Genomic DNA, 12,395 nt, shown 5'->3' on the forward strand with positions numbered 1-12,395 from the left:
TGCTTGCATAAAATGTGTCCTAAGCATAAAACATGTCCTGGAACTTAAAGGATTTTTTTTTTCAGTGAGAATAGATTTTTTTTTTTTTTTTGCTACTTATCAAAAGACTGGTACTTGTAAAAAGAAAATCACAACTTTACTTTAAAAAAAGAAAGAAAAAATCACCCCAAAGCACACCCACCCAGATATAGGCATCTACTAACAGTTGATGAACATCCTTCTGTACCTCTTTATGTATGAGCACACAGAGAGACATAGATAGGGCCATATCGATAGAAACTTAGGGTATTATCAAAATGGCATACTATGCCTGCTGTTTTAAAAATGGGTGATAAGGGCTTCCCTGGTGGTGCAGTGGTTGAGAGTCCGCCTGCCGATGCAGGGGCCACGGGTTCGTGCCCCGGTCCGGGGAGATCCCACATGCCGCGGAGCGGCTGGGCCCGTGAGCCATGGCCGCTGGGCCTGCGCATCCGGAGCCTGTGCTCCACAACGGGAGAGGCCACAACAGTGAGAGGCCCGCGTACCGCAAAAAAAAAAAAAAAAAAAATCGGTGATAAACCTATGAAAACATATTTAATCTCACTAGCAAGAAGATGCAAATTCAAAAATGATTTAATATGTTGGCTATAATATCTGCAAAGAGCAAAAAGATTTACAAGTCTTAGTATGGGGGAGAGTGTGGGAAATAGTCACTGTCAGACACTGTTGGTGAGATAAGTTGGTGGAAACTTTGTGAGGGGACTTTGGCAATAAGTATCAAAATTTAAAATATGCATTACCCTTGACTCAGGGTTTTCACTTCTAGGAACTGACGCTTATGAGATAGTGGTATTTTCAAGGATGTTCTTTGAAGTATTGGCTATAATGGTGACATATTGGAAACAACGTAAATACCCATGGAAAGGTGATTGGTTAAGTGGATAGCGGTACATCCATACAGTGGGATCCAATGCAAATGTAAATTTATTAAGTTGGAGAGATAGTTAAAACATATTAAATAGTGCAATTACATTGAAAATATCTACCAACAGTTACTGTTTTACTAAAATTCATCTGTTAGAGTGGGAGGAATCCCAGTTCTTTGCCCTTTCTGTTTGTCAAGATTTTAGAATACATTCATTATATTTGGATATAAACAGGAGTATTAACATACATATGCTGTGTATGGACTTTGCTCCAATTCCAAGTCATGTGATCTCTATATTACCTCTTCACCCATATAGTGGTTGGTGAGTCCCTTTCTGGTGGTTTCCAGTCCTATTGTTTATTCTCTATTTGTGGCATGTTTGTCTGTTAGACTGTCAGTCCTACTGAGGGAAGAGATGGAATCTTCTCAGCCTTGTGTCTCCCCCAAGACAAAGAATTTTGCAGATAATAGGTGCACATCAGCTAGGTGATGAATGTAATCTGATTCTTGAGTTCATGTAAAGTATTCAGAAAAGTTACCTTTGTTTAGTAAGGAACTACATAACAGGAAGTATTCTGCCCCTTTTTCATCTGTAGTCTAGTGCAGTGACAACTGGGTGAGACACTTCAGATCGTTTTGGACCAAGATGGGACATAGATGTAATATTTAATTAGGTGACTCTGTTGCCTCTAGAGGAACTCATCCAGACATTATTGCTCGATGCACGTTGTCAAGGGTGGGAGGAGGTAGGCAGTTTTGGACCTGGGTGGGTTGCCCACTCTCCTGCAAGGGAGGACTCACCCCATGACACCGCTCAGTGGGCGTCAGGCCTGTGTTCTGTGATGAAGCTCGGGGCGGCCACGTCCCCCACCTGCTGTGTCTGTTACACTAGAGCAGTTGACACACAGAATGGCTGAGTCCCAGGCTGAGTCAGCAGGCCAAATTGGAGATGCTCTATCTGTGCCTCAACCAGGATTTGTCAGTGCTTACTGTGCACTTCGTGCAATGCCACGGGCCCGGGGATGAAGAGTTGATTCATGCCTATTGTTTTAATTAACTTCTTTTTTATGTTTAGCATGCTTTTTCCCAATTACATGGGTGACAGATACCAACTGTAAAAAATTTGGAAAATTCAGAAAGGCATTCATATATTATAAAATCAGCCATGTACCACTCCCAAAGATAAATATATTAATGTTTTAGAGCCTTTCAGACATTTTTTTTAATAAATATGTCCTTTCCACACACATGAATTTGTATCAGGATGGATGAATACCTAAAATGGGTTAAGAGCATGAGGCAGAGCCCTGAGATATTTTAGAACTTATCTTTATCAATGGGGGAATATAAAAATTCTTAGGCATAATATATTAATATCACCCTATGAATATGTCAGGTGAATCAGTGATGTCCAGGACTATGGTGGGAGAAGGGGGTGTCTGGAGCCTAGACGTATCTGGATTTAGGGGAGTCTTTATCAAATTTCTATACAAGTAAGAGAAGGTTATAATAAACATCAGAATTGATTTAAAGGAGGAAAAGCCATAAAATTGTAACACATAATGCAAGAAATAATGAGGGTAAGGGATTTGTAAACCGACTGCCCTATAGCTGCCATTGCTACACCAGTGGGCGGGTTCTGTGCGTTGTCTCTCTGACTCTTCTTAAGTATGTAAGTACGCGGTAATTATCCATTACTGTCCTCGTTTCACACGAGGTTCAGAGTAGGTGAGTAACTTGCCAAAGTGGCAGAGGCATGGGATTCATTTATGAGTCTGAGATTGAATGATTGATTGGCCTGTTGATTTTATTGCTGATTGGAAGGCCTGCCTGAAAAAAAAAGTCTACTCCCTATGTACCAGTCACTGCCTAGCTCCAAACCCTTTCAAGTTGTCCAAATCAATCCATATTTCAGCAAACAGCCTGCAGGAACTACCTGTTCCTCTGATGGTCTCATCTCCTGAGCCCTAGTGGGCAGCATGAAAAAAAATGAACTTGTGTTCACATCCCAAACTCTGGCTGAGATTACAGCTTCAAGAGAGAGTTTCCTTTGCCCATTGCCACTTGGCGATTTGATGTAAGTTAAAGGGAGCCCCAAACTAAAATCCCACCTACTGGGTGCCTTTTGGTAGACATCTTTCATAAAAGGGAAGAAGGGGGTTTGGTGAAGCCTTAATGTTCAATTGTTAGGCTACAGAGAAAGGATCATTGAACTCCAGAAATATTTTCAAAACCTGCAGCCATTGGCTTCAGCTCTCTTTCCGTTCAAATCGTTTACCAGAGATACCACTGGGGACAAAATCAGATTGACCCTATTCTCTTCTTTTCTCACGAAGATCAGTATGTACCGAGTCAAACATATATAAAGCATTAACTAGGAGAGAGATGGAGCAGGAGATGCAGCAGGATTTTAGCTACTGAATAAACTCTTGAACTTTGCTTGTCCAGGGCAAGGATGTGGCTTACTCACCTTTGCACCCTCTCAGTACCCAACTGTACTTGGACAACAGGAGGCGTTTGCTCAATGTTTGTTGAATTAAGTTATTAAACTTTTTTTTCTTTTTTTTTTTTGCGGTACGCGGGCCTCTCACTGTTGTGGCCTCTCCCGTTGCGGAGCACAGGCTCTGGATGCGCAGGCCCGGCGGCCATGGCTCACGGGCCCAGCCACTCCACAGCATGTGGGATCCTCCCGGACCGGGGCACGAACCCGTGTCCCCTGCATCGGCAGGCGGACTCCCAACCACTGCGCCACCAGGGAAGCCCAAGTTACTAAACTTTTTATCCTTTTAGGTGACGCTTCCAGAATAAAAGGGCTATTTTCAAAGTTTTATGCATGAAATATCAACTGCTAGAGTCTGGGCTCTGCAATTTTTGTAAAAAGCCTTAAGAGACACACCTATATAGCCCATGGTAGATGCTCAAGAAACATTTTTGGAATGAAATAATGAAGTGGGATTGGGTATTCTGGAGCGAGTGACTGGATGAGTTACTAAAATTTCAATCAATGTTTTTTCTCTTTGTCTATGTGATAATACGTTGGAGTATTTTGAGAGAATCCCGCAAGAAACTCTTTTATGTTTGTGCCTAAAATAAGGCAGGGTGGAGGGTGGGAATCCTGCTGGAAAAAATAACAAACAGAGACTAATTGACGCTTTATAGTGTGCATCACTCCATGTAACAAGATTTCTGGAAACCTCAAACCTTGGCCGAGTCTGGAAGCATGTCAGCCTCATACTTACTGAGCCGTACAAAAGCCCGTCGGTGTCCATGGCCAAGTACTGGCCAGTCTCCGTACTCTTTATATACACCTCCCCCACGCTTTCCGCACTGAGCTGCAGCTGAACTGAAATAAAAATAACACGAGCAAAAGTAAATAAACACTAAGCTTTTGCCGATAGGGCCTGGCGGCCAAGACAGTTAGCCACGGAAAATCCTGCTCATTCATCTCACAGAGCCCTCAAGGATGAGCCTCAAATTAATCAAAACATAGAAATACAGTTCCTTTTTCTTTGCCCTCCAAAGAAAGCTGTCCATTGGGAATCATGTTCTCGAGGGAAGGAGAGATGATGGCGGGCTCGCCCACCCATCTGCCTTGTTCGTTACAACGTGACCCCACGTGCACTTTATGGGGCACTGTCACAGGAGGAAACAGCATTCACTTCCCTGGCTCCATCATCCCAGTGATCTTGGGGGGATCATAGAGTCGGCAACCGGCCAGCCTGAGGGTGTTCAGTTTCCGTTATCAACCTGCTTTGGCAGGGGTACCTTTTTATGGCCCGGGCCTTCCTGGTGGGGGAGCTTCTCGTGGACAGATGGTTATTTTTCAAAATCTGATAGTGTTATTTTCCCAGATAGAAGAGGTTCCCAGGAAGTTAGATTGCTTGGCACATAAGAAACTCAGGTAACTCACCCACAATGAAGTTCAGTCAACCCCCAACCTCTGTGGCAACCCCACTGGGATACAGGCAGAGGGGAAACCCTGGCATTTGAAAGGGAGAATGAAGCAGCCACCTGGGATGGGAATGGTGCTTCTTACCTGGGGATGATTTTGTTCTAGAGGGGACAGTTAGCCATGTCTGGAGACATTTTTGGTTTTCCCAGCTGGGGTGGGATGGTGCTACTGGCATCTAGTGAGTAGAAGCCAGGGATGGTGCTAAATAAATATCCTACAGCGCCCAGGCAAGCCCTTCTCATCAAGGAATTATTCAGCTCAAAAAGTCAATAGTGCCGAGGTTGAGAGACCTTGAAGTTGAGGGCGAGGACTGAGATACCCTGAGTTGCCTTCTTTCCATTTATACTGACTGATACTCCCATGGTGCCTTGCTCACTGCTGGATACCTCACTGGAGTCCCACTTGATAATTATTCATTTGTTCATCCTCCCCAGAGTGACTCTGGAGAGAGGTGATTTGATGGTTCCCATTTGGGAATTGAAATGAATTCTGGATTCTTCTGGAAAATTTCTTTGGTCATAGCCATTGTTATGATAAGGAGTGAAATCTAGACGGGGGACCAGTGAGCACCCAGCAGTTCTCTTGGAGTCAGCTGACCCCTCTAAGGGTTGACTTTGTCAAAGTTTGAGGCGCAAGGGGTGCTAGAAGGAATACAGGGTTTCGGTTGGCACCTCTAGACCCCTTGTTTTCACTTAATTTCTTAGAAATATATTCCCATGTTTCAGACTTGGAAACATAGAAGAGGAGATGGTGAATGTCTTCTCTCAGTCCTTCCAGCCTCCCACTCCCAACTGATGGGGCTACAGGACAGACAGGATCCTTGCCCTTCCTCTGGGGCACGTTCTCCTGGGGAGACAGAGACAAACAAGTAAACTCCTCTGAGACATTTTTTTTTTTTTTTTGCGGCACGCGGGCCTCTCACTGCTGTGGCCTCTCCCGTTGCGGAGCACAGGCTCCGGACGCGCAGGCTCAGCGGCCATGGCTCACGGGCCCAGCCGCTCCGCGGCATGTGGGAATCTTCCCGGACCGGGGCACGAACCCGTGTCCCCTGCATCGGCAGGTGGACTCTCAACCACTGCGCCACCAGGGAAGCCCCCTGAGACATATTTGGAATATATCCTTCTAGAGAGATGTTATCCCTCCTGCCTTTTTTTTTTTTTTTTTTCTCCTAAGCAAATGGTGAAATACCATACAGTTCTACACCTTGTGTTTTTCGCTTAACAACTGACTGGAAATCTTTCCACTTCAGTAGTTACCTTCTTTTTGCCAGTTGAATTGTGTTCCATTATGTGGCTGTACCATAATCATTTCACCACTTCCTTATTAATATGTCTGTATTTTCTCATTTCCCTCTTTTTTCCTTATCTTATGATTCATCCTAAGGGTGATACATAGTTACATCACCCTTATTGAAGATGCAGTTCTCTTGTCCTTGGAAGTCTTAGCCACAGAAACTCAGGGCCTCCTCTGGCAAGTGGTGTTTATTTAATTCACAGGAAGGAAAGCGGAAGCCACGATCTCCTTTCCCACCGGTCTTCCTAACTCCGCTTAGCTCTGAGAGGTAGGCATGAGAGCACAGACCAGAGGCCTCCCCTCTCCAGCCTCGGGTCACACCACTTGCTCCCTGAGTCATTGCCTCACCCCGAGCTCCCTCCTGCCTAAGGCTCTTGGCACACGCTCTGCCCTCTGTCTGGTATCTCCTCTCCCCTAATATTCACAAAGATGGTCCTTTTCCTTCCGGCCTCAGCCTAAAACTCCCTCCTCAGAGAGGCCTTCCCCACCCAAGTGCCCCTCCACACTCTGCACAGCAAGTCCTTTCAGCCAGGACCCCTGCCACCCTAGTCCCTGCATCATTGTCTTTCTCGGTCCCTGTTTGTTTCCTTCATGGCATTTTGTAAAGTGTGCACTTATTTTTATCGTTTAGGGCTTTACTCATTAATTTCTACCTCCCCAGGGGACTGCACACTTGGGAGAAAGGGCAGGAATCTTAGCTATCCTGTTCCTCCTTCAGTCTCCAGTGCCTCCCATAGTGCCCTGTGCTCCGGGTACAGACAGTATGCATTTGCTGAATGAATGATGTTAGGCTGATCGTTGCAGAGATGATTCTGTTGGTCCATCATCGGTAAGCTGCGCGTTTTGAATTGTGTTTCCAATGACGCTTTGTGGAGTGAAGTAGGATGGGGCCAAGTTGAGAGTTTGTAAGGGTCAAGGCTGGGCTCTGCCACTGACCAGCAGAGTGACCTTGGCTAGGCTGTTTAACCTTCAGGCTACAGTCTCCTTGTTAGTAAAATGGGAGTGGTTTGGATTCAGTCTCTAGAGTTTTTTCAGCTCTAACAGTCTAGGACTCATGTAAATACATTTAATAACAATGCTGTATACAATAGAGTATTATTTGGCCGTAAAAAGGAACAAAGTACGGATGCACGCTGCAACATGGCTGAACCTTGAAAACATGCTAAGTGAAGAAGCCACTCACAAAGGACCACATATTGTATGATTCCATTTAAAAGAAATGTCTAGCGTAGGCAAACCCATAGAGACAGGAAGTAGGTTAGTGGTAGCCAGGGGCTGAGGAGGGCCTTGGAGAGAGAAGGGGAAACTGTGGTTAAGAGGTATAGGGTTTCTTTTTGGGTTAAGAGGTATAGGGTTTCTTTCTGGGGTGATGAAAGTTGATTATAGAGATGGTTGCACAAATCTTTGAATGTAAAAAAAACCACTGAATTGCATACTTTAAATGGGTGAATTGTAAGGTATGTGAATTTATCTCAATACATTTTTTTTAATGCTCTGTATTTTCATTGGACTTCACGGTTTTCAGAGAACTTTCAAATGTATTTTGTATCAATTTCCCATCATAATCCTGTATCTTTAAGAGAGATCAAAGGAAGTGAATAATCGTTTACTGATTACCTACAATGTGCCCGGCATCATGCCGGTTTCTATCTTGATATAAAGAGTAAACGAAAGAGTTTGGACTCCAGAAGCAGACTGCATGAATTCAGATTTTGCTTGGCTGTGTACTAGCTGTGTGATGATTGGGCATGGTATTTACCTCTATCTCCTTATCTATAATGATGGTATCTGCTTCATGGAATTGTGGGGTTTAATGATCTGATGCCTCGAAGTGTCCAGTACGATGACTGCCATTTTTACTGTGTTTAGGTGCCCTCATCACTCTTCACAGCAGCCCTGGAGGAAGGTGGCACTGGCTCTGTCCCACAGGTAAGGAAACTGAAGTTTGGTAAGCGCATGTTTCACCAAACATTATACTTATAATCAGGGGCACAACCATGACCAGAACCCAGGCTCACCTATTTCAGGTATCCTACTTTTTCCTGTCTTTCGTACAATACCTTGAGCTCCAGTTATCAGGGAGATTGGTCCAAATCAAGCCATATTCACTTCCCTCCTTGGTCCCCTTGTGTTCAAGGTCAGACATGTACCAGATGGCAGATGACCATCCAGGATCCCATGTCATAGCCGTAGAATTGAGTGATGTTAGTTGCCTGGGACTTTTTCTCCACCTACCATCCATATAAGTAGGTATTTAGTCAGACACATTATAGGTGCAACAAGAGTCTTAAAGGGCAAGTCCTTTTGGGTAATCCAGGAAAATCTTCTTAAACGGACGTTATTTTGTAGAGCAGTTTTGGGTTCACAGCAAAAATAAGGGGCAGGTGTAGAAATTTACCATACGCCTTCTCCCCTGCATTATCATCGTCCCCCACCAGAGTGATACAGTTGTTATAACTGATGAACCTACACTGACACATCATTATCACCAAGGAAGAGGTTTTTTTAAAGCTTTTCATTCTCTAGTCCATTTCTGTCCTATGCCTTAAATAGTGCCCGTTTGTCTCTCTGTGGGGCTAAGTAGGGTTGACTTTGCTGTCTGAGGAGTCCCGTCTTGGCTGTGTAAACGCCCCATGGAGGTAAACATGAAGCAGAGCTGCCTGGCACAGGACTCAGTCCTCAGCCCTGAGCCCCAACACCAGGGCTGTGGTACTGTTGAGAGTTCGTCTCAAGAGTTTCCTCTGTAAATATTATTTCTCCAGGATGTCCAAGTTTCATAGCTCATTTTCACTGGATTTCTTTCTGGCTGAGTTTCTTAAGCATATATCCTTCTGCAAGCAGAGCTGGCAGGAAGGAGTAACACCCAGCGCGTTGCTCGTGTAACTGACTAGGTGTCCAACTCCCTAGTGTGACTTCATTCCAGTTTTCCAAACCTACATCCTCCCGCGGCTGCTGCTCGGGGGTGGGAAGGAGAGCGAGTGAGAGAGGGGGGCTCAGAAAGAGAGGGAGGGCCTGGCCAACAGCCTGGGTGGAAGCAGCAGCTCCTCCCTCCTGGAGCAAGCAGGGGGCTCAGGGAAAGCCACCCAGTCACCACGTTTTCATGCACCGGCCATCGTGTGCTGGGCGCTGTGCTCAGTGCTGGCAAGGTCCCTGCCTTCAGGGGCTGACACCCAGTTAGGGGTACAGACGACCCAGAGTGATCAAGCAGCACCGTAGCAAACACCCCACTTGTTTTTGAGCTAAAAGCAAACAAAAGTGCAACTACAACAAAAACTCTCTTTTTTTTCTCTCTCTCTAATTGTTTTCCCTTTCAAAGAAAAGCAGAAAATAATGTGCAGTGAAAGAAAGCAAATTGCAAAAGACTATTTATGGTAAATACTTGATGAAATTTTTGTAAAAAACATAAAACAATGCGCATAGCTCATGAATAGATAGGGAGTAAAAGATAAAAATGTGCGCTCGATTCAGACCAAATGCATAGCAGTGGCTGCTCTGGGGAGGATGAGAAGGATTGAGGCTGGGGAGGGGAGTGGAAGGAACTTGCCCTTCATCCTAACTCTTCATTTCTTTGAAGACACAGTTCTGAGGTAAGAACAGCCAGGTGACAACAGTGGTTCACTTTGGGTGATGGGGCTGCTGATACTTTTGGGAGGTGGGGGGTGGGTAGTTGATGTGTAAAGCCTGGTTCTTGGTTGGTGGGCAGACACTCAGTTTCTTGCTGCTGCTGACCCCTGCGGTGCTCTATGACCCAGTGCAGGCTTGACCTCAGGTACCACGTAGACCTGAACGTAGGTATCTGCAAAAGGTGCGTCTTCTTAAGGGCAGACAGGGAACCAGGAAAGCTGGTGAAGGGCCACTAAAGCCACACCTGCTCTGTTCATTTTCTTCTTCCAGCACCTTCCACCAGGTTAGCACCCAGCGCACAGAGCGGGAGCATCTCTTCCCTCCCATACGGGGAATTTAGGACTTGCTCTCTATGAGCGGGAAGGTCAGTGGCTCTGTAGCATCCCAAGGATGAAGGAGCGAGTACTTTTTGAAAAACGAGACAAATCATTTAGCTCTATGGGAACTCAGTGTTCCCTAGTTCTGAAATGCGGACAGCGACTTTTGACTTAGCAGAAGAAATGGAAAGCAGTTTTTTTTTTTTTTTTTTTTTTTTCCGGTACACGGGCCACTCACCGTTGTGGCCTCTCCCGTTGTGGAGCACAGGCTCCGGACGCGCAGGTTCAGCGGCCGTGGCTCACGGGCCCAGCCGCTCCGCAGCATGTGGGATCTTCCCGGACCGGGGCACGAACCCGCGTCCCCTGCATCGGCAGGCGGACTCTCAACCACTGCGCCACCAGGGAAGCCCGGAAAGCAGTTTTTATAAAGGTACTCTAGTGATAGATACAAGTTTCTTAGAGAAATTCAAATTTATAAAGCACTGCAGGAAGGCTGGAGGCGTTTGCCTGGTGGATTCGTAACCACAGTGTCCCCAGTGGAATGCAATCCTGCTCCTTTTCTAGGCATGCATTAGGGTGTGCTGGTTTGGAAATAGCTGATGTAGCAAAAGTAAATGTCAAATAACTGAAATGTACCAAATCGCCTTTGCAGACCCTGCTCCTGCTTCATCCTTTGGACCCTCATCCTTTGGATGCCTTCATGCGTCTTTACTTAGGGGAACCTACGTAAGGAGGAATCCAGGGCTTTGAGTGGATATGCTGGTCCCCGACTAGGTGTTCTTCCTTTTTTTCCTGAGGAAATATAAGCCGGTATCTCCGGCTTTCTCTTCTGCTCCTCAGACCCTTCCATTAGCTATCAATAGTAGTTGATTCACAGTAAGACACATGATCGCTTACTTTCCAAGGATAGAAAGAAAGAACAGGAGTTAGGAGCCTGCCAGTGGCAAGAGACATGAGCCTTGGGCACCATCCTAGTATCTTCCTGTCCTGCCCTAGGAATTTTTAAAGATAAGATTACAGCCGGTGCATTCAGCAGGATGAACGTCTGCAGGTGGGGGTTCTGCTTCTGCAGCACGTTCCTCCGTGGCCTTTAAAAGAGGCCTGCGTTCCACCTCTGCTCTCCAGAGAGAGGCCAAGAGAGATTACGTGCCTGGTTTATTCTGGGTTGGAGACTTCCCGTCCTTTGCCGTGTTTACCCAACATGAGGTCACCCTCATTCAGAACTCCGTGAGGTTGTTTTATGTCAGTGGCATTTATAATTAAAATGTAGCCACAAGCCGGGCGCCGTAAAACATTAGAGAAAGACGGAGAAGAAATAAAATGGAGTTTGTGGAAGAAAAAAGTTCCAGTGGTTTAGAATAGGCGCGCGCGCGCGCACACACACACACACACACACACACACACACACACACACACGAAAAAAACTTTTCTTAGAATGTGTGAAGGTGTCTGCTTCCCCTTTAGGATCTGAAAAAGGTGCCTGGGAAATTTTGATATAGTCCATGGACTGTGTGATAGTTAAAAAAAAGTTTATCTGGAAAAACCCCTTCTGTATAAGCAGATAAGGGAGCGGTGGGGAGGAGAGGGAGGGAGGCCTTCGGCATGGCATCCCGCTGGGGAGAGCGTGCCTGCCTGCCTGGACACTAGCCCCTCTTTCTGATGCCTGACAGCCTGGCCCGGCTCTGCCCACCATGGTCCTCTGAAAAGCTGTTTTCACTTTTGGCCCAGGCTTATGGGGAACACAGTGCCTTCACCATTAGGTGCCGAGTGGTAGCAGAACCGGAGTCCGGACTGCCCCCAGAACTAGGGGCAGGAGGGATTCACTGCAGGGAAGGAGCCTGCCCTTTCTAAAGGGCTGCAGAGCAGGGTTCCTGGGACCAGTGAACTCCTCTACTGCCTTTAGGATGTGGTTTGATTTATAAATATTTGATTGGCACACACTTTGCTCAGGAACATTTCCATTTGTGTGGTGAGTGGTGCCGGTAATCCCGCTCTCCGTGCAACCTCCTACGTGCCTGGCGAGGCGAGGGGGTGCGTGCCGCAGGAGGGGCTGCAGGTTTGGGATGCTCGTGAGCATTTTCCTATCCTTCAGTTGCTGTTCCAGTGATGAATCCCGTCCAGGAATAAGTCACGGCCCCCTTAGGCAGAGAGGGAACTCTAGCAGGAAGAGCAGAATCAGGCATGGAGCTCCTCCTTGCTTTGCCCAAGACAGCTTGCCGGGGGGAGAGGTCAGGGCAGGGCTTGTGGGGCTGGCGCCTGGGCATGAGGTACCTACATGCCAGGCCTTCAGAGCTCCAAGCCT

At 46.3% G+C, this 12,395-nt stretch overlaps 1 protein-coding gene across 3 annotated transcripts in view; it reads right to left on the reverse strand.

Moving 5' to 3' along the window:
- FGF1 (fibroblast growth factor 1) overlaps positions 1-12,395 on the reverse strand; it is a 102,442-nt gene that overhangs the window by 3,848 nt on the left and 86,199 nt on the right. For all 3 annotated transcript variants that reach the window (XM_067732117.1, XM_067732116.1, XM_067732115.1), the window contains one exon: positions 4,147-4,250. In XM_067732117.1, the coding sequence (XP_067588218.1) occupies positions 4,147-4,250 (104 nt within the window). The remainder of the gene's footprint in view (positions 1-4,146; positions 4,251-12,395) is intronic.

This window comes from Pseudorca crassidens, chromosome 3 (assembly GCF_039906515.1).
Source record: "Pseudorca crassidens isolate mPseCra1 chromosome 3, mPseCra1.hap1, whole genome shotgun sequence".
NCBI classification, from domain to species: Eukaryota; Metazoa; Chordata; class Mammalia; order Artiodactyla; family Delphinidae; genus Pseudorca; species Pseudorca crassidens.